Here is a 21915-nt window from a genome sequence, read left to right on the forward strand (position 1 = left end):
AAAACCCTAAAGGCACGGCCTAGCTGGCAGACATAAGACCATCACCATAAGAGACACAAGTAGATGTGAGGTGTCGTCGAGAGATCACAATACCATGACTTTGCAAACAACCGAACGCATCGGCGGGCATACCGGCCCCATGGCACAACTCAGGAGCATCCACAATCAACGAGTGTCATCCCAGACACGAACCTTGACTGGAGCTCCGCCATAGAAAACACGAACCTTGACTGGAGCTCCGCCATAGAAAGAACGGAACGAATAGCAGTTTGAGAGGCATCTTGCGCCATCCTTGTGCAAAGATGAGTCGAGACAACACCAAGAGCACCAAGCTCGCCGCAACACAAGGTAACCATGAGAGGGTCTTGAGCAACCATTACCAACCTGAGCCACACGAGAACACCACCATCGTAGACGAAGAGCTCCAATCAACCGAGATCATCCATGATGCCTCAAGGCTATTGGTGCAGCCGAAAGGCAACGAGCAACCGAGTCCACACTCGGACGAAGAGTCACACACTGCCGAGTCTACATCACAACAGCGGCACCGCCGGCGAAGCCGAAGGGCATCAAGGAGCCGAGTCTACACCCGGATCGCTTCTCCAAGCACACCAGCAGAAGCCGGCCGCGCCACCACCACCGTCCAACCCGCAGTGAGCAGCCACCACACAATCCACCAAGTTGATGCCTTCAGGAAGGAATGCGACGTGAATAGCGCCGCCATCGGCCGTTCCGGACGGACCAAGAACATGGGTTTCCCCAGGAGCCTCGAAGGGGAAGTCACCATGACAGCGATGCCTCCAAGGAGATAAGCGGCACCCGCGGGCGTCACCATCGCTGGCTCCGGTAGGAGCAGTGGCTTTCGCCCAAGTGAGCAGACCACCTCCGAGGAGCACCGGTAGACTACGAATCGCTGGTCCCTGCACCACCATAGAGCAAGGATCACTGCAGCCCGCCGCCGCACGTGACCAAATCCGGACCACCGCAGGCCAGATCCTGCTCAGCCGCCATTGAGCAGCACCACCGCCTCAGGAGCACCGCACCTTGCCGCCGACGAAGTCGAGGAGCACCACCGCACCGCAGCCGTAGGCCTGCGAGCAGAGGACGGGGGGGGGGGGGCTGCCACCCCGCCCCATCGAGGTCGGCCAGATCTGAGAGCCGAGGGAGGGGCCCCGTGCGCCGCCACACGAGCCGGTCCTTGACCGCCGGATCCGCTCCATGCCAGGCCTGAAGACGCTGCCGGAGGAGCCACCCACCGGACCTGCGCCCCAGGCCACCGGGACACCGCCGCCGGCCGCCGAGCAAACCAAAGAAGAGCCAACCCCATCCTCCACCGTGAACACTCGGCGCGGCAGCAGCACCGCGCCCAGGCCCGACCACCACGCCGCCCGAGCGGCCGCAGCGGCCGCCGTCGTCACGCAGACCGAGGCCGCCACCTCGGGGCTCAAGGTCCACCTTGCTCAACGCTACGGCCGGAGATCCCCCTCCCCTTAGAGGAACGGGGCCTGCCGCCACCGCGGCAGGGGTCGGCGGCAGGGGAGCAGCGGAGGGCCGGCCTGGCGGCGCTGGGATCTGGGGGCCCTCGGGTCGCCTCACGAGGGAGACGACGCGAGGGAGAGGTCTATTCTCCGCCCAAGCTATCTATAGTAGGTGAAAGTTGTTTCTGGATCACTTGGACTTAGCACATCATTACTGATGAAAATTGTTTCGGCTGCCATTAGAGAGAAAAAGCAGACTTCGCCAATTTCACTTGGGTTAGAGCAACTCTAGCAGACCCCGCAAAACGTCCAGCCAGCAAAAATTTCGGCGAGTATGCGGGCTCGGGCCAATTTTGCGGCCAGAACAGAGCCTGCATACTCGCCCGGCCCGCAATTTTTTTTGCCACAGCCCGCAAACCGCACGCCTCGAGCACTATAAGTGCGGTACCGCGGCCCTTTTGCGGGTCCAAACCCTATCCCCCCGCCGCCGCGAGCCACCCGATTCCCCTTTCTCCTCTCCCAATTTCTCGCCGCCGGCGACCCTCCGCCCCGCCTCCAGCCGTCATGTGGGGGCGAATGTGGAGCTCCGGACGCGGTTCCGGCAGCAGATCCGACCGTGAGAGGGACCAGGAGCGCGAGCGGCGCGTCCGGTCCGACGGCGCGAGGAAGCGCGGCGCGCGGAAGTGGACCAACCGCGGGCTTTTGCCGCCGGCGAGCTTCGACCGCTGCGAGACGGTGGAGTACGACCGCCGGCGCGCGGAAGTGGACCAACCGCGGGCTTTCGCCGCCGGCGAGCTTCGACCGCTGCGAGACGGTGGAGTACGACCGCCGGCGCGCGTCGTTCTCCTCCGCGCGTTCTTCGTACGCCGGATCCTCCTCCTCCTCCGCCGCGGGCTTCCTCCCCGTGAAGAGGGAGTGGTCGGATGAGGAGGAGGAGCCGGAGCCGCCGGCGCCGTTCGCTCGGCCGATTAAGGAGGAGCCTGAAGAGCCCGCTGCCGCGGAGTCGTCAGGCCCGAGGACTACGTCGCGGAGTTCGACGCCGTCGCCGCCGCCATCGCCGAGCGGAGCGTGCGCGAGGAGGAGGACCGCCGGCGCCACGCCGAGGAGCTCGAAGCCCTCGAGTGGCGGCAGGCGGTCGCCGACAACGTCGCCGCCAACGAGAAGGCTGACGAGTGGCGCCGCATACGTGCGGAGCAGGCGGAGAAGTATGTCGATCTTTGCAGCTCTAGCGAGGAGCATTGAGCGTCTGGCTCCTCCACGGCGTCGTCCAGTTGCCGCGACCTCGCCGCTGTCAGATCCGACCCCCTAGTACTAGTTTAACGTAGTATGTAGTATAACTATGCTTGTAGTTTGTGATGAACAATGTAGTATGCGATGAACAATGTAGTATGTGATGAACTATGTTTGTGCAATTTCTCTCGCAAAAGTATTTTTTTCAAATTATGCAAGTTTAGATACGAATTCTGCTCGGCCGCGTATGTTTTTGACCCGCAAAAGCGATTTTCGTGAACCCGCAAACGCGTTTTGCGGGTCGTATTTTTGCAGGGTCTGCTAGAGTTGCTCTTAAAAAGTTACAATTTCATAGGTAGCAAGTAGTGTTCTTTGCCTAGAGGTTACGGAGATTCAAATAGCAAGTTCCCGAAGCAACAAGATCGCACCTATGAAATTCACAATCGCGCCCAGAATCTGAATCGGGCCGATGGAAGAGCGACCCTTCGAAAATCGTTGCGCACCATTCTACGGGTACGCCTCGCTCATCTCATTGCTCCACTCGACATGAATTTTTGACTCGCTTGCAATTCGTGGCCGGATCGATGCTCATTCTCCCTTGAATACAACACATGTGATCAGTGGTGCTTTTTTTATTAAAAAGTCGTGATAAGAAAAGAGAGGAAAAAATGAATTATTTTTTAGTTTTTTTACTCCAAGAATTATTTTTAGTAGGAAAAAAGCTGGGTTTATATATAGGAATACAACACATCTAATATATTTTTATTTATTAGATGTGGAAACACTGCCTGGCCTGACGGGTGGGGTCATTTGGTCATCATCAAGGTCCAACCAGACCACACCACGCAAACCATCACCACTCTCTCTCTCTCTCTCTCTCTCTCTCCGCTCGCATCAACGCGGCCGTTCCCTCGCCGCCGGCGCCACCGCGCCGCCGCCAGCAGAAGTACGCCATGCTCCGCCTCCACAAGTATGTCCTCACCCAACTGCTCCCTTCTTCCTCCGCCTCCGCCATCTCCCCTCTCAGCCGCCTCATCTCCGCCGCCGCGCCCGCCGTTTCCCCCAACCCTAGCTTCGCCGTGGAGGAGTACCTCGTCTCCACCTGCGGCCTCACCCGACCACAGGCCGCCAAGGCCTCCGCCAAGCTCTCCCACCTCAAGTCCCCCGCCAATCCCGACGCCGTGCTCGCCTTCTCGCCGGCCTCGGCCTCTCCGACGCCGATGTCGCAGCTCTCGTTGCCAAGGACCCCAAGTTCCTCTGCGCCGGCGTCGAGAGAACCCTGGCCCCCGTCGTCGTCGGGCTCACCGGCCTCGGCCTCTCGCGTCCTGAGATCGCACGCCTCGTCTCGCTCGCCGGCGAAAAATTCCGCGGCAGATCTGTCGCCTCGAAGCTATCCTACTTCCTGTCCCTCTTCGGATCCTACGACAACCTCCTCCGGGTACTCAAGCACAGCCCTAATCTCCTCGGATGCGACCTCGACAAGATTGTCAAGCCCAACGTCGCCTTCCTCCTGGAGTGCGGGCTAGGTGCTTGCGATATTGCCAAGCTGTGCATCTCTTCGCGATGGCTGCTCTCCACCAACCTCGAACGCCTCCGGGCAATGGTGGCATGCGCCGAAGGTATCGGTGTGCCACGTGGCTCTGGGATGTTCAGACCGATGTTGCGTGCTGTCGCATTCCTCAGCCAGGAGAAGATCACCGCCAAAGTGAACTACATGAAGAACACGTTCAGATGGTCGGATGCTGAGGTGGGCATTGCTATTTCTAAGGCTCCAACGTTGCTGACGAGGGATAAGGAATCGCTGCAGCACAGGTCCGAGTTCCTCATCTCCGTGGTGGGGTTGGCACCAGCATACATTGCTTATCGTCCAGCAATGCTCATGTACAGCTTGGAGGGCAGGATCAGACCCCGATACTACGTTGTAAAGTTTCTCAAGCAAAATGGATTGCTAGATCACGACCGGGATTTCTATAATACAGTCATGGTCAGTGAGAAGGTATTTATGGAAAGGTTCATATGCCCTCACAAGAAAGCTGCAGCACATCTCGCTGAAGACTATGCCACCGCTTGTAGAGGGGAAGTGCCCGCCAGATTCACTTTTACATGAACCAAGACCAGTATGAAAACTGGTATGTCATTCTGTAGAGAAGAAAACATCGCACTGCTATGAACTTGTTCTTCCTTGTGTCATATTGACACACAGATTGGAACTAAGAGAGTGAGATCAGGGCATCCTGCCAATTTATTTGAAGTATCAATGAGTGAGATCAGGGAGCCTTGGCGCAGTGGTAAAGCTGCTGCCTTGTGACCATGAGGTCACGGGTTCAAGTCCTGGAAACAGCCTCTTGCAGAAATGTAGGGAAAGGCTGCGTACAATAGACCCAAAGTGGTCGGACCCTTCCCCAGACCCTGCGCAAGCGGGAGCTACATGCACTGGGGCTGCCCTTTTTTATCAATGAGTAGTATTTCTGCACACTCTGTATCTTTGTGTTCTGAAATGGCCATTGCAGTGTTCTCAATGCAATCCTCCATCTGCCTTTCATGAAAGAATGTTCTCATTTTGGCCATGAAGATGATATGAAGTCTCAAACTTCCCTGGGAGTAGTATTTCTGTTTCTCACTAGTAATTTGTTTCAGTTTTCGTTTATTTGTCTCTTGTAGTTTTGGATGGCCTTCTGGGTGATACTTTTCTAGGGAATCTGATCTCGAAACCGAATAGTTGAGTAGTAGGCTAGTATCATTTTTGTTGAAAGCCTATTTGTATATCACTATGTAAACAGAAAATTCTAATGCCCTGGTCATTGTACTGGAGAAGCAAATGGTAACCTTAAAAAGGGTTATGGCATTACCATGTAAATTTCTGCTATATCTTTTAGCTAATTTTGTCATTCCATAATCGCACTATCTATATTGATCGCGAGGGCATATTTATCCCTTAGCATATTTGTTTAGGGTAGTATAGTGGGTCTTATGTACGTCATTTTTGCAAATTTCTATCTGGAAAGTCAGAATAGGAAAAGGAAAAAAGCCGGATGGGATTCCATGTAGTCTGGAATCTTGCAGAATTTCAAATATAGGAATTACTATGTGCCTCAGTCTACGAACCAACCTGTGAGGATGGTGCACATTTGTTTGTTCCTGATGTGAGTCTGTGGAAGTTGGAAGAAATGTGATCTCTGGTGTGTGCGTGCGGTAAGGCAAAGGAGTGGTCCATGCTATACTGGCCAAGAGATGTGGTTTGAAGATCAGCTAGCTGTGTGTCCCTTCTGTGGTGCTTGTTGAAATTATAGAAACAAGATGAATGAAATGCAGGCGAGGGGAACAGGTTGATCAATGAAACAACTTACCACCAGGTGAGGAGACGTGGAGGTTTCCTCAAGCAAAGAGTGGCTGCGCAACAGGAGGATACTGATTTAATGAATGTGGATGGTGCTTTCTTTCTTCCAGGTGAAATGTGCTGAAAGTGGATATTGATGGTGCTTTTTTCTTCTTCCAGGAAAAGCGACAAAACATGATGGCTATGGCTTTGCTGTACTATACATGATTCCGAAGGCCCTGTTAGTTGATGATGCCCTGAAGATTCAGTGACAAGTATGACCTGACAATGGCGTAAGTTTTATTCAGGGAAGCTCCTACATTTCTCTTTTTTGAATTTTGCAAGTTAAGTAATCCGTCTAGTATTGTACTAGTATTGATGTGAATAAACTAGCATCTGGTACTTTAATCATTTTTTGCAATTTGCTGGATCTTCACTTGGATGTAAACAGTTTGTGCGAGTTAGACATGCATGTAAACAGTATGCATTATGCAAAATTTGTACTCTGAACTCTGAATTTGAGTCAGAGCTGAACATTAACTTGAATCTTTCAGACTCCATGTGTGAACTCTAAAACTTATTACCCAATTCAAGTGTCAAGCTATGGTAAGCATTCAGAAATCTTTGAGGAGCCAGAGGTAACATCAATCTTGTTCTATACTTGAGCGTGTATGTGGACTTTTACTGTAGGGGAAGTATAGTGTTTACCAGCTCAATATATATTGTTGTGCACTTGGCTTCTGTTGCCAACTTTGACCTCATCTGATTGTTGTCGTTGCAGTGAGTGGCTGGCTTAAATCTCTTCCTGGTTCCTACCGGGGAAAGGAAGATTGCGACTGTCAGAGTTGCTGGGACACTTTGCAGGATCTGGAAGGCCAAAAGAATATGGCCTGTTTCGAGTTGCGACCCCAGTTGAGTGATTTTTCACATTTGCTACTGGATTAACAAGCGTTGGATGTTGGTACAGGCGACGGAGGGGAAAAAGGGAGGCACCGCAACAGCGCGCAGAGCTCATGGGATCTGAAGTGTTTTCCAATCCATGGAGGCAGGAGCTTTTCTGGGTGGCTGTATTTGGTATTGCTCCTCTTTTGTATCTCTTTCTCTTGGGCGCTGAGTCTGTCTCTACTATGAACCGGCTGGTTCATCGCCGGTTTAATTTTCTGTTACTGATGTACAGTATTCTGTTACAATGAATATCTGAAAAAGAACATAACAACCAACTTTGCTTCCAGAATTGCAGAATAGGCTTAATAATTGCAAAATTCTGGAACCATGGCAATTCAGGTTACTCTGGAACTCTGAATCTTCCTCCCTGACAATGACATACACCCAAGCACTGGCGGAGCTATGTGTATGGCTGGGGGGCTGTGGCCCCCCCAAGCCTGGTAGCTTTTGTGAAGAATTTTTTTTGGGATGGCATAGATTGAGAAAAATAGGGACTTTTACCCCTTCATAAAGCCATATTTTGCCATTGGCCCCCCCAATGGTCCTGTGCTAGCTCCGCCATAGTCTGATTTGTATATTGCCCTCTAACGGCCAAATTTCATCAGTAATGATGATGTACTCCTACTAGGACTCTTCTTTCTCTATAGCAGTACGGGCCATGTTATTTACCAAATGAACTTCACAAAAAGGAAATTTGACAAGCAAATTTCACCAGCAATGATGTACTAGTATTGTTCTTTATAGAAATACGGGCAATGTTATTTACCAACTGTTAGCTTGCAAAAACAACTTATATTGTGGGACGTAGGAAGTAGGTGCCACCATGTTTCCTACTCATTCTGCGTAACTAGGATGCACGATGCGGTTGTGGCCAGAACAATTTCAGCGTGATTACATTGCTTGTAGTCGGGTCATTTAGGGGCCTTAGCTGGTGATCCGGGCTGTTTCTCTCTCAACGATGAAGCTTATCCCCCATCGTCTCACTGGCCGACCCCGACCCCTGTTATTTTTGGGTCATACCTAGTATTCAGAGTTTGCCTCGATTTGGTACCGGATCAATGCTCATTCTCTGTAAACAAATGTAAGACATTTTATAAGTCACTGGCAAGTGACCACAACATATTACCAAGGTACCTTCCTACTGTATTTAGATCAAAAGAGAAAAGGAAAAAACCTCAATTATTTTTGTACAACAACAACAACAACTCGTCTTTACCGAGTGTAGGATTGGGACGCGGATTTGGTGAACATGGGTGCACGCGCACCCTTTATAATATTAAATTCAAAAAAATACTAGAAAAAATCAAGAAAATCTGAATTTATTTTTGTAATATACATACACAGCCGGTACACTCGCATATGAAGTTTCACGAAGAAATTACATCCGTGATGATCTGGGAAAAAATGACAAAATCGAAGGTAATCGAAGTTATATTAAAAAACACTGTTTAATGAATAGTATGGTCGCATTGGTATTTTCTTCACTAAGAATACCATGGGTGTCAATATATCATGAAACTTCACACATGAGTAGAATGAACGACTAAGTTTCATACTGCGAAATTTCAAAAAAATAATATTTTTTTCTAGTATTTTTTTATGAATTTACTATTCACATGGGTGCGCGCGCACCCATGTTCACCTTTGTATTTTCGGTAGGATTGTCTCTTTTCTTTTTACAATACAATACGAGGGAAATTCGTGTATGTGCTGCTCCAGCCCAGCCCATTATCAGATCAGATGTGAGAGACACTGTTTGACGAGTGGGGCCACTTGCTCAGCTTCAGCAAGGTCCGACCAGATCACACCACGCAAATCCTCACCCCTCTCTCTCTCTCTCGCACCACCGCCGTTCCCTCGCCGCCGGCGCCCCCGCGCCGCCTGGATTTTCACTGTCGTGCATGAATCGTGCGAGTTTTCTCGTCTGTATAGCACTGTTCTTTGAATAAACATCTAGCAGCATCTGATGCTTGGATGTAAACATTTGAAAGAGTCACGCATGCATGTAAACAGTAAGCGTTATGTAAATTTTGTACTCTGAACTTGAATCAGAGCTGAATGTTAGCCCTGAATCTTTCAGACTTCATGTGTGAACTCTGAAACTTATTATACCCAAGACAAGTGTGAAGCTATATAGTACTTTAAAAATCTTTCAGGGGCCAAGTTAACTCGAATCAGAGCTGAAAAATAGAGATCTTACAACAAAGTTTTTTAACTATGCATTTTCCCCCAACAGCGACGTTTTATATTTGGCTGCCGGAAGCTCTAATATGGCCAGCTTTTATGTGTGGTTCACTTCAGACGCTTCAGGGCCACACCTTGTTTATCAGTATTTTCCATTATCACAGCGGCATCTGTATGACAAGAGTTGTTATGTTTTTAGAACATTGGGACTGGGCTCTTGTATCTTTTTTCATAAATGTCCAATTTAGTTATTAAAATGCGCATATTTTTGTACAGGTTCACTGAAAACCTGAAAAATAACATAATGAACAACTTTGCTTCCAGGACTGCAGAATAGGCTTAGTAATTGCAAAGTCCTGGAACCATGGCAATTCAGGTTACTCTGAAACTCTGAATCTTCCTCCCTGACTTGCGCCCAAGTGAACAAGCTATCGATAGTAAGTGAAAGTTATTTCTGAATCTATCTATAGTAAGTCTGTAGAAATTTGAACCCTGAAGAAAACATGGATGTACTGAACATTTAAGAGAAGAGTAGAGAGGGAACTATGTATTTGATAGAGAGTAAACAACCCAACCGTTATAATTTAACTTTTGAGCTATCAGCTTATGAGATGGCAGTAGGATTATCTTATATTTTATTGATTGTTCTCTGCAAAATCCAGTGTCCTCAAATATGGACTCAGTATAATGTTTGAGAGTTTTATGCAGTGCTACTTTGATTCAACAGGCAGCCATTAAGTTGAGGTAAGAGCTCATATGGGAGCCATACTTCAGGAATGCATAGTTGAATTATCATTCAAATTTCCTGTCATAGATCACTGTGATTGTCTTGAAAGATCACTCTCATGTTACAGGTCGGTCATGCTATATCGTTGACATATTTCTTGAAGACTGCCTCCAGAGAGGCAGTGGAGGATCTAGTGCAGAATTTGATCATCCAGAAAGGTCGTGCTTCCATTGTGCAGAGAACCTCATGCATGACAAGACGTTTTTTGTTTGCCTTTTGCCGTCACGTTGCCAGCATAACTGTGCTTGCAATGCATTTGGCTGACTATCTTCCTCCACTGGACAACTTGTAATTTGCACAAACTTGCCTCCGGATAGTTTATCCTTGGCCTAAAAGAACCAATCGTGATCTTATATTTCAAATCAGCCAGAGGAAAGTCAGAACAGTCCCCTTGCAGTTATCCGTTTTCCATCATGTGAGTTTTCCCTACATTTGGTTTCTGATCCTTTTTGAGAACCCCTAAACCATGCATTGCAGAGGAAAGCTATATGATGGCATCTTGCCTATCACGAAGGCTGATTACTGCATTTTCTTGTTTCCACCGGTTGACGACTTCATGTTATTCAAGGTGAGCATGGCGTACGAGGATGCATTGTCAGAAATTCGGGAGTCGGTAAATTCAGTTTTGAATTGATTTGGATGTGGACCTTTATTTCTATCAAGAATAAGGGATTCACAAAAGTAAAGAAATGCTCCTAACTAGTGCACAGGAAGCAGCAAGAAAATCTAACTGATGAAATGGTTGACTCCAGCTTCGTGATGAACCAACCCAGCTGCAGGATTGTCGGCCTAATTGGCCCCCAGGCCATACAGAGAAGCGAAAAAGAAGGGGCGACTAGAAAAAAACATAGGAATTTATTTTTTTAAATCAGATTTTTTAAAAAATATTTCTGATTTTTTCATGAATTTGGAAAAGGTTCCCCGATTAACAAAATGCCCACAAATTCGAAAAAAAAGTTTTTCCATTTAAAAAATTGTTCAATAACTTTAAAAATGGTTTCCAAACTAAAAATGTTCATGAATTTCAAAATGTTTCTGTATTTTCAACAAATATTCATGAATTTGAAAAATATAGATTTCAAAAAAACTTCCCATATTTTTAAAATATCCCTTATTTTAAAAAGGTCTACAAATTAGAACAATTGTTCATGAATTCAAAAATTGAAAAAACAAAAACAAAATGGTAAAAGATAGAAAAGTAGGAAAAAGGAGAATGAAAAAACCTAAAGAAACCGGGAGAAAGAAACACATAATAAAAGGAAAACCTGATGCATCCACAGCACATGCATGACTTGAAGCGATGTCCGGTAGAAAGCGTTAGGAAAGGTGGCAGCTGGGAAATTTCATGATCTCGTGCGGTATGATATACACAAAAAAAATTCTTTGCTGGGAAATATACACAATATATGCATATGCCGCTGACATTTAAAATCATACATCTCTGAATTCATGATTTCGAATTCTACAAGGAAATCACACCACATGCTATTTCACTGCTAGAGAAGACGATGCCTCACACTCGAGATGCTTCAGCAGGGCGGGGAAGATTACTTGCTGACCAGCAACGGCCTCAGAGCCTTGACCATGATACTTATTTTTGGCCGGTGTTCCTTCTCATGCTGTGTACAGAGCGCTGCCACTGCAGCCATCTGCTTGCCAGAGTGTGTACATAATCAGAAATGAAATTGTTAACTTTTACACTATAGTACCTTGAGGTTAGAAACATAGCATGTTTGAGAATTGCAACAAAAAGTTCAGACATGGAGCATACGTCTCCCTCCCTCCCTCCCTCTCCCTCCCTCTCTCTCTCTCTCCCTCCCTCCCTCTCTCCCTCTCCCTCCCTCCCTCCCTCCCTCCCTCTCTCTCTCTCTCTCGTCGGCACAGTCTGATAGGAGTGGGTCCCATTGTTGGCCATTTCATGTGGTATGCTTGCAAGATGTTTTGGCTTTGTTGCTTTTGCATCTTATTAAAAGAAAGAAGATGAATGTGAGGTATTGTCTTCTTGAAAAAGGAAACGAATGGTAAACAAATACTCCCTCCATTTCTTTTTGATAATTGTATTTTTTTCATGTTGGCCACTGATTTGAAGATAATTTGGGACTGAAATGCCCCTGGTTAATTACAATGTTGATTAGAAGAGTAATTATTACCAGCTAATTAATGATCCTTCCAGCAGGGCGGAGAATGGGGGGGGGGGGGTACATCTAATTAAATAGTGATTGCATATATTACTGCTAGCTTCTCGGTAGAGCATGGTAGAATATGAGCTCAAGAATATACCTTGGCGGCAGCCTTGGGAGGGAAATCTCCACCAAGTCTCGGATCCACGCATTGGTGCACCTTGGATTCATCAAGTCTTGGTCGAGCCTGCATGTCGATGTCATTAGAGTTTTTCTACTGCATCTTCTGAAGAAACACTTCTGCTTCAGTACACCCCCGCTAAACGCATCAACGGTCGAGATCAGTCCGTACACATTCATAATTAAGGGCATTAAAAATAATTAAGTCAAGTCTAAACCTATCGAAACCCGTATGACCCATCTGAATCCGTACGTGTCGTGCATTTAATATGGCCGTATTTGTACAAATATGTACGGGCGTCATCGCCTACTCCACTTGCTCACCCGTCCTTGTCGGCGGCTAACGGCACCAGCATACCGGCCTCCACCCCATCCCAGGCCACGCCGCCTCTCCATCCTGTACCGGTTGTGCCTCTGCTGACGGACATGGGCTGCATCATCTTTACCTTGAAACATGTCCTTGCGGCGCAGCAGATTCATTCAACCTCCAGCTCGAAGTCCAGGCCCCGTGTGGGTGCGTCAGTGCACAACGACGACAGTTTGATCTGAGACTCAGAGCAGCCTAATCCATGCAAGATTTCGTTTTTAAATAGAGTCGTTGCATGTTTGGGAAGCTAAGGACAGAAGAATACTATCTCGTGTTTAAACGTTTTCCTTTGGAATCCAATCAGATTTCTCTCTGTCTAGTCTCCAATCTATGTGACGGATGCTTCCCAGCCAGCGGCGAGAGCAGTTAGGACTTAGGAGGTTCTGCCATGGATAGACCGCACTAGTACTAATGAGTTCCGCTTCAAGAAACGAGTCCCGGGATGCCGATGGAATTGGTTTTGAATATGGATTGGGTCAAATAGATCTAACCACCTAATCAGCCAGCTAATTAATACCAGAAATCTTAATTAAATGATGATGGATGAAAATACCCTTTTTCTAGTTTTTTAGAGGGTACCGGAGCACTACTTCTGAGAAATTATATCCATGAATGTGCATACGTACCCATGTCACGAGGCATTGTTGGCCACGGGATAGTGAGGGATCAAATGCCTTCCGACCGGTCAAGAGTTCCAGCACAACAACCCCGAAACTGTAGACATCACTCATTGTAGAAAACTCTCCGTACATTGCATACCTGACAGAACCAAAGATTAGATAAGTAGGAGAGTAATGATTTTGCTAACCTGGTAGAAGAATCTGACAGCAGTGGAACATTTTGTTGCATACTCAGGCGCATCATAAGCGGAACTGGGAGGATAATATTTTCCTCCAGGACAATCTGGACGGTCCAAAAGAATATTGTCTATGTAGTGAGGGTGTCTGGAAAAACCAGGGTAACCAATCTTCGCAACGTCACTGTCAAAGAGAAATATGTTGCTGGCCTTGATGCAACTGTGGATAATGCAAGGTTCTGTTTTCTCGTGGAGGCACTCGAGCCCACTTGCAGCACCCAGGGCAATCTTCACGCGTTGCGTCCATGATAGAACGAGTCCTGGTTCAGCCCCCGTAACATTCTTTTTACCTGTGGTCATAAACCATGAGAATATCAGGCTTTTTGCGGGAGGAACTATTCTCCAATATTCAGAGCAGTTTGTCAATTTGATGATACTTGTTACATTTTGACCAAAAAAAAAAATTGGCTCACAGAGTTCCCAGATTGATATGGCACAAGCGTGAACATTAACACAACAAACTGCCCCTCTCCCCTAGGGCCTTCCTTGGATTGAGTGTGATATTTATATTTATTTGCTCCCCAGTATTTTTGTTCAAGTTGAGCTAAATATCAGTCAACACACAAAAATCTGGAAGTAACAACTCACCATGAAGAATATCATGCAAGGATCCCCTGGATGCATACTCATAAGCAAGAAGAAAGTTGTCTCCTTCAACACAGTATCCGAGAAGCTGGAGAATATTCTCATGTCTGAATCTTGAGACCACTGGAATCTGCAGCAGAAGGGTGGTAGTTACAAGGTAAGCCTTGTTGTACTGATAAATGAAGAGCATTAACTGGATTGGGAAAAAGGCGAGGCAATGCGGTGAGGACCTCCAAAGTAACTTCTTCAGTACTGAGTATCTTGATCGCGGATTTATTTCCATTGTTCAGCACCCCGAAGAAACAACCACTGGATAAGCCCCCTATTACAGCATCATTGCTAAAGTTCCTGGTTATTTTCTTCAGTTCATCCATGGAAATGGTCGGTACCACATATGATGGAATTTTGTCAGTGTTCTTGGCAGTAGCAGCGGTAACAGGGGTAGGGGAAAGCATATCCTGTGCCTTTCCACTTTTAATAAGTCCAGAGTTGCTACCTACATTAGGGAGAAATTGAAAAATAAATGAGAAGCTGTTCAAGAAACATTCAATTATTTAGTTATATTATTTAGCACAATGAATATTTAATGAGAAGCTGTTCAAGAAACATTCAATTATTTAGTTCTATTATTTAGCACAATGAATATTTATCGACAAGCTACTTATGTGACAAATCTTGATTTTATTTTTCAACCGGGCTATCCCCCTTTCCATTACATTGACATAATGGAAAAAACAAGGTCTGAATTACAGCAACCAGGATATGGGAAGTGACAAATCTGAATGTGGACTGAACCACCAATAAGACTTTAGGTGGTTTACCTTGTGGATTGAACCACCAATAAGACACCTTTTAGCACAAGAGGAACGAGAATCACAGAACATATTTATGGGATACAAGAAATTTTTATATATCAATATTATTAAATAATTTCTACAATACACAGTTACTTTATTGAGTTAATATTTATAAATGAATTCAAATGTGTATATATACGATAATCATCTTCTGAGCCCAGGCTCATTTGCACCTGCCCTGACGAAAAAAATCAAAACAAATACTAGAAAAATTCAAAAAATTCCAAATTTTTTTGCATGGTAGATAATTTGATGCGAGAGGTCCTCCCCAGTTTACAAATCATTTTGATACCTGAGCAGCTCTCAGCAAAAAAAAACAAATTCGGGGTCTGTAAAAAAGTTTATTGTTTCTGACCCGATTTGTCTTTTTTGCCGAGAGCTTCTTAGATGTCCAAATGATTTGAAAATTGGAGCAAACCTCACGCATCAAATTTTCTACCATGCAAAAAAAGTTCGGAATTTTTGATTTTTTTTTATGATTTTGTTTCTGACCGGGTGCAGATGAGCGTGGGCACTGAATCACTGCACTCGTATATATACAACTAGTGAGATGAACTTAACATTAATTGAAGGAGAGAGGAACTGGTATTGTAAAATTATCATGCTAATCATACAAGACTTTACAAACTCCTTATGACCTGTAGAATTTCTGCCCTTCCGCTGGCGGTAAGCTTTTCTAATCGTCCTAAGCCTGTCCGCCACCTCAACCATTTCTGGACGCATTTTGGCCTCCATTTTCAAGCATTCAGCTACTAGCTTTGCGACATCTTCAAGAAATTTGATGTTCTTTTTATCGTTGGCAATTTCTTCATCAAACATTAGTCTCACCTTTTTCCCTTTTCTCAGGGATTCAACAAAACTCTGAGCAAGAATGACATTCCCGTCAACGGCTTTCTTTCGGGTGATGATTTCCAGCAAAACGACTCCAAAACTATATACATCACTCTTCGAAGTTAGAATCCCACTCTGACAGAACAAAGGGTCCATATAACCTATGCATCCAATGACATGTCTGGTATGCTGAGTCTCATCAGCAGAAAGGAACCTTGATATCCCAAAATCTGATATCTTTGGCCGAAAATTTTCATCTAGCAGTATATTAGCGGGTTTGATGTCACCATGAAGAACGGGACTATACATTGAATGCATGCATGATAATACTTCAGCTGACTCAATGGCGATGTCCAAACGTTTGTCCAAAGGGAAGGGGACAAAACCATTAGCATCGCTTCTGCTGCAGTGAAGGATATTGTAGAGATTGCCATTGCATGCAAACTCCATAACAATAGTAAGAGCATTTTCCTCCGTGCAGCAACCAAACAGTCTGACAACATTCTTGTGATTTATCTGGGAATGCACTATCACCTCTTTGGCGAACTCTTCTTTCTTGGTTCCATTTTTGTATCTCTTTACTGCAACTGGACGAAGACCATCTAATTTTCCTTTGTAAACCTTACCAAATCCCCCTTCTCCCAGCACAGTGCTATACCCACCAGTAATGTCTTCTATCTCTTTTTGAGTGAAAGATCTTAGATTATAGTTGGTATTCACTCTTTCTAGCACCACTTGTCCATTAACATGAAGGAAATCCCTAACATTGCTCCCTTGGTAATCCATTTGCAAACCAAGATCAAATTGGTAATGCGAGGAGAGGTGCGGCTTGCCTGTGTATGTCAGAATGTGAACTAATATCAGTGGGCTTACTTGAAATTAATTGTTGAATACTACTACCTCCGTCCCAAAATATAAGAACGTTTTCAATACTATCATAGTATCAAAAACGTTCTTATATTCTGGGACAGAGGGAGTATGTTATACGAGGGGGAATTTTACCTCTGCAACAAAAGACATCGTAATGTTGGCTTAACTTAGATTGATTGCAAGTAGTTTCATTTTACCAAAAAAAAAAAGAGATTGTAGAACGCAAAATGTTACCACTATCAGTTTGGAATAGCATTCTTATGGCAGGGAAGAAATCCCCTTCTTGCTGAGATGGGGCAAGGGGAAACTGAAAAGACCAAGGCGGCGCGAATTGGGAGGCAGGGAATTGGGGTTTCTGATTGTTATACCTCAAACATGTGCAATTGTGCATTCATATCTAGATTTGAACCGGCAAGATCTGAGTGGCTAGCTGCCCCTGCCCTGGCGTGCCTCCTCGGAGAAGCCGGCCATTTGGGTGTTTAGACTGTTGATGAGAAATTGCCACCACCAAACAAACAGAACCTGGAAAGGATCCTGAGCCAAACCCCTCGAAGCATACTAAATGTGGATTTTACTAATCTATGAGGCAAGATGTATTTTTTCCTACATATCCCCGAAATATTTTGTGCAGAAGCATGGTGGATCATAATAATCCCATGGAGCCAAAAATCAATATGTATTACACTTAGTCAAGCAATGGTACCTGTTAATTCCTCCTCGGTAGGCGCCGCATGTGGATCTGAGATGTGCTCCCTCTATTTGCTTGCAGTGCGGGGTGACCGAGGGCTTGAGGGGACGACGCCAGGAAGTCAACTGGGAAGGAGCAGCGCAATAGATAGGCTGTGACAAAGTCGCAGTGGGGGGCAAACAGAATTTTCCAATTCACCATCCACATCCACATCCACATGCCCCGGCCCCTTCCCCTCGCTCGCCGGTCATACAACGGCACGCCGGCGAGCTTGGACAGAATATACAAGAGCAGCTTTCAAATTGGCAATCCCTTGGAAACAAGCATCAAGGAAAAATCTCTGAACCGATCCAAAAATCAATATCCGACTCACCGGAAGGCGGCAAAGAGGGGAACCGGTGCCCGGCGGCGCCGCGCAGCCTGGAAGAGCATATGGCTTGCAGGCCGCGGCATCGGGTTTGATTCGCCGGCGACGAGTGCACGCCGACCAGGCAGGCAGGTGGCGGCGCGCTTCGGGCGTGGGCGCGATGTGGGTCATGCGGCCGGATAAGCGCACGCGGTTGGGCGTTGACTCGCCCGAGACGACGACTATCGACGGCGTGTTTGGCTACAACGGGGAAAAGGAATGGTAATTTAGAACATCTATGGCCGGCCGCCACCTGACTATGCTACAAGGGACTAGAATACTCCCTTCTTCTTTTTAAGGACGCACCACACAGACATTTAGGGGGTGTGCCGCACGCCTCGTGTGGCATCGACACAACCCCGTCCGCACGACGACGTCCGGGCGCACCCAACCACAGCCCTCACGTTCGGTGTGTGGCGCAATTGCCCACACGTCCGGGCAAGCGACCTCGTGACCCGCACAACCTTTCTCGCCCGTCGTCCCTCTCCGCCTGCGAACCACAGTGCCACCGTCCGTCGTCTCCAACCTCTGAATCGATCAATCTTCCCCTACCTCCAACGTCTTCCTTCTTTAGTTGACATGGCAATCAGATCAGATCTCTAGCGCCCCCTATCCCCATCGACGGAAAACACGACAACGAGCTCATAGGTCGTTCTCCTATCTCCTCCTCCTTCCCCTGGCCCCCAATAATTTTACTTCTAGATTGCCCACGTAGATGGCGACTGGATCCACAGTGTTATGGCCACACCACTGTTTTGTGTCGCAAGGATCTACAACTAACATCAATTCCGGTCGTTTATGTTTATTCCCCTTTGCCCTCCAACGAACACAAAATTTGCCATGTTCTATCCTAGATCTGATATAAGCTTTTAGGTTGGGGTTGCTACTAGTAGGTGCTCGAGAAGGATGTTTAGGATTCACTAAGATCAGGGCAGAACAGAGCAATTTGGGCGGCACATATGGAGGGAAAAAATTAGTTGCCACCTATCTTTGTTGTTAGTTGCCATCATATTATGTTGGTTGTTGCCAGCAGTTCAACATGATAGTTGCCATCTAGATTGTAGAAAAGAGAATGAATATGCATGCCCTATCAACAGAAATGCACGACTACGATGTTTTCCTACTTGTCATGCTGTATTGGTTGTTTATGCAAGAAATGTGATAAGATTGCCGTGTTTCCTTTTGTGTGGAAACAACAAAATGCGATTCGAATAGTAATGCGTTCTTATTCATGCAATGACTGAAAACACAGTAGGAGAAGCAGGAAAAATGAATCATGAAGATGGGACTGATCCTTGGTTTTCTGGAAGGCCGCAAGCGCCCCCTTGGGATGCAATAGAGTACAATCAACTCATTTCCGCCGGACCATTGCTGCCACTACTAGAGCAGTACGCAAACATAGGTACGATGCATGATCAAAAAAAGGACAGTTGACATGTTTGTGGGCTTGAAAATGGCATTCTACTTATGTACTACAATGCCATTGTTCGCAGGTTATGACACAATCACATAGGCAGGGATGTTGTGGCAAGTTGCAACACAGGAGGCTATCGGTGATAGATATACGGGAGACCAACTTCAAGTAGCAAATGTGGAAAATAAAGGTAACGCAAAAAAATAGCATACTGATGTGGTGAAAAAAACTTGCAAGGATGGCAAGACTTACGAGTTTTTTTAAGAACACGCAGGACCATCATGCATGTTGGGGAACGTAGTAATTTCAAAAAAATTCCTACGAACACGCAAGATCATGGTGATGCATAGCAACGAGAGGGGGGAGTGTTGTCCACGTACCCTCGTAGACCGAAAGCGGAAGCGTTATATCAACACGGTTGATGTAGTCGTACGTCTTCATGATCTGACCGATCCAAGCACCGAAACTACGGCACCTCCGAGTTCTTGGCACACGTTCAGCTCGATGACGACCCCCGGCTCCGATCCAGCAAAGCGTCGGGGAAGAGTTCCGTCAGCATGACGGCGTGGTGACGATCTTGATGTTCTACCGTCGCAGGGCTTCGCCTAAGCACCGCTACAATATTATCGATGATTATGGTGGAGGGGAGCACCGCACACGGCTAAGAGAACGATCACAAAGATCAACTTGTGTGTATAGAGGTGCCCCCCCTGCCCCCGTATATAAAGGAGCAAGGGGGAGGGGCGGCCGGCCAGGAGGGGCGCGCCAGGGAGGAGTCCTACTCCTGCCGGGAGTAGGACTCCCTCCTTTTCCTTGTCCATGTAGGAGAGGGGGAAGGAAGGGAGAGAGGAGAGGAAGGAAAGGGGGGCGCCGCCCCCCCCCCCTCCTTGTCCAATTCAGACTAGAGGGGGAGGGGGCGCGCGGCCTACCCTGGCTGCCCCTCCTCTTCTCCACTTTAGGCCCATAAGGCCCATTAACCCCCCCGGGGGGGGGGGGGTCCGGTAACCCCTGGTACTCCGGTTTTATCCGAAACTTCTCCGGAACACTTCCGGTGTCCGAATATAGTCGTCCAATATATCAATCTTTATGTCTCGACCATTTTGAGACTCCTCGTCATGTCTGTGGTCACATCCGGGACTCCGAAAAAACTTCGGTACATCAAAATATATAAACTCATAATGAAACTGTCATCATAACATTAAGCGTGCGGACCCTACGGTTCGAGAACAATGTAGACATGACCGAGACATGTCTCCGGTCAATAACCAATAGCGGAACCTGGATGCTCATATTGGCTCCTACATATTCTATGAAGATCTTTATCGGTCAGACCGCATAACAACATACGTTGTTCCCTTTGTCATCGGTATGTTACTTGCCCGAGATTCGATCGTCGGTATCTCAATACCTAGTTCAATCTCGTTACCGGCAAGTCTCTTTACTCGTTCCGTAATACATCATCTCGCAACTAACTCATTAGTTACAATGCTTGCAAGGCTTATGTGATGTGCATTACCGAGAGGGTCCAGAGATACCTCTCCGACAATCGGAGTGACAAATCCTAATCTCGAAATACGCCAACCCAACATGTACCTTTGGAGACACCTGTAGAGCACCTTTATAATCACCCAGTTACGTTGTGACGTTTGGTAGCACACAAAGTGTTCCTCCGGTAAATGGGAGTTGCATAATCTCATAGTCATAGGAACATGTATAAGTCATGAAGAAAGCAATAGCAACATACTAAACGATCAGGTGCTAAGCTAATGAAATGGGTCATGTCAATCACATCATTCTCCTAATGATGTGATCCCGTTAATCAAATGACAACACATGTCTATGGTTAGGAAACATAACCATCTTCGATTAACGAGCTAGTCAAGTAGAGGCATACTAGTGACATTTAGTTTGTCTATGTATTCACACAAGTATTATGTTTCCGGTTAATACAATTCTAGCATGAATAATAAACATTTATCATGATATAAGGAAATAAAATAATAACTTTATTATTGCCTCTAGGCCATATTTCCTTCAGTCTCCCACTTGCACTAGAGTCAATAATCTAGATTACACAGTAATGATTCTGACACCCATGGAGCTTTGGTGCTGATCATGTTTTGCTCGTGGAAGAGGCTTAGTCAATGGGTCTGCAACATTCAGATCTGTATGTATCTTGCAAATCTCTATGTCTCCCACCTGGACTAGATCCCGGATGGAATTGAAGCGTCTCTTGATGTGCTTGGTTCTCTTGTGAGATATGGATTCCTTTGCCAAGGCAATTGCACCAGTATTGTCACAAAAGATTTTCATTGGACCCGATGCACTAGGTATGACACCTAGATCGGATATGAACTCCTTCATCCAGACTCCTTCATTTGCTGCTTCTGAAGCAGCTATGTACTCCGCTTCACATGTAGATCCCGCCACAACGCTTTGTTTAGAACTGCACCAACTGACAGCTCCACCGCTTAATGTAAACACGTATCCGGTTTGCGATTTAGAATCGTCCAGATCAGTGTCAAAGCTTGCATCAACGTAACCATTTACGATGAGCTCTTTGTCACCTCCATATACGAGAAACATATCCTTAGTCCTTTTCAGGTATTTCAGGATGTTCTTGACCGTTGTCCAGTGATCCACTCCTGGATTACTTTGGTACCTCCCTGCTAGACTTATAGCAAGACACACATCAGGTCTGGTACACAACATTGCATACATGATAGAGCCTATGGCTGAAGCATAGGGAACATCTTTCATTTTCTCTCTATCTTCTGCAGTGGTCGGGCATTGAGTCTTAC

At 46.5% G+C, this 21915-nt stretch overlaps 1 protein-coding gene and 1 pseudogene across 1 annotated transcript; one reads left to right on the forward strand and one right to left on the reverse strand.

The window, feature by feature from the left end:
* The first annotated feature begins 3579 nt into the window (after positions 1-3579).
* Positions 3580-5553, forward strand: LOC123131648 (uncharacterized; annotated as a pseudogene).
* A 5781-nt stretch (positions 5554-11334) lies between these two features.
* LOC123131649 (serine/threonine-protein kinase PBL36) lies at positions 11335-17908 on the reverse strand. Its single transcript, XM_044551320.1, has 9 exons — positions 17668-17908; positions 17310-17564; positions 15544-16569; positions 14279-14544; positions 14052-14178; positions 13459-13753; positions 13234-13366; positions 12221-12307; positions 11335-11589 (listed from the first exon to the last, which is right to left on the reverse strand). Exons 3-9 carry the CDS (start codon positions 16520-16522, stop codon positions 11488-11490), a joined length of 1989 nt encoding a protein of 662 aa, XP_044407255.1. The 5' UTR covers positions 16523-16569; positions 17310-17564; positions 17668-17908; the 3' UTR covers positions 11335-11487.
* Positions 17909-21915: the final 4007 nt, after the last annotated feature.

The sequence above is a fragment of the Triticum aestivum genome, chromosome 6A (assembly GCF_018294505.1).
Source record: "Triticum aestivum cultivar Chinese Spring chromosome 6A, IWGSC CS RefSeq v2.1, whole genome shotgun sequence".
NCBI lineage: Eukaryota > Viridiplantae > Streptophyta > Magnoliopsida > Poales > Poaceae > Triticum > Triticum aestivum.

Bases quoted from the DNA above. Each gene is read 5' to 3' on its own strand.
- LOC123131649 (XM_044551320.1), bottom strand. From the start codon at position 16,522: ATGGATTACCAAGGGAGCAATGTTAGGGATTTCCTTCATGTTAATGGA. The intron at 14,179-14,278 runs GTCCTCACCGCA...CTTCTGCTGCAG, and splicing joins CTGAAGAAGTTACTTTGGAG to ATTCCAGTGGTCTCAAGATT. The intron at 11,590-12,220 runs GTATATTCTTGA...TCTGGCAAGCAG, and splicing joins CTCCCAAGGCTGCCGCCAAG to ATGGCTGCAGTGGCAGCGCT.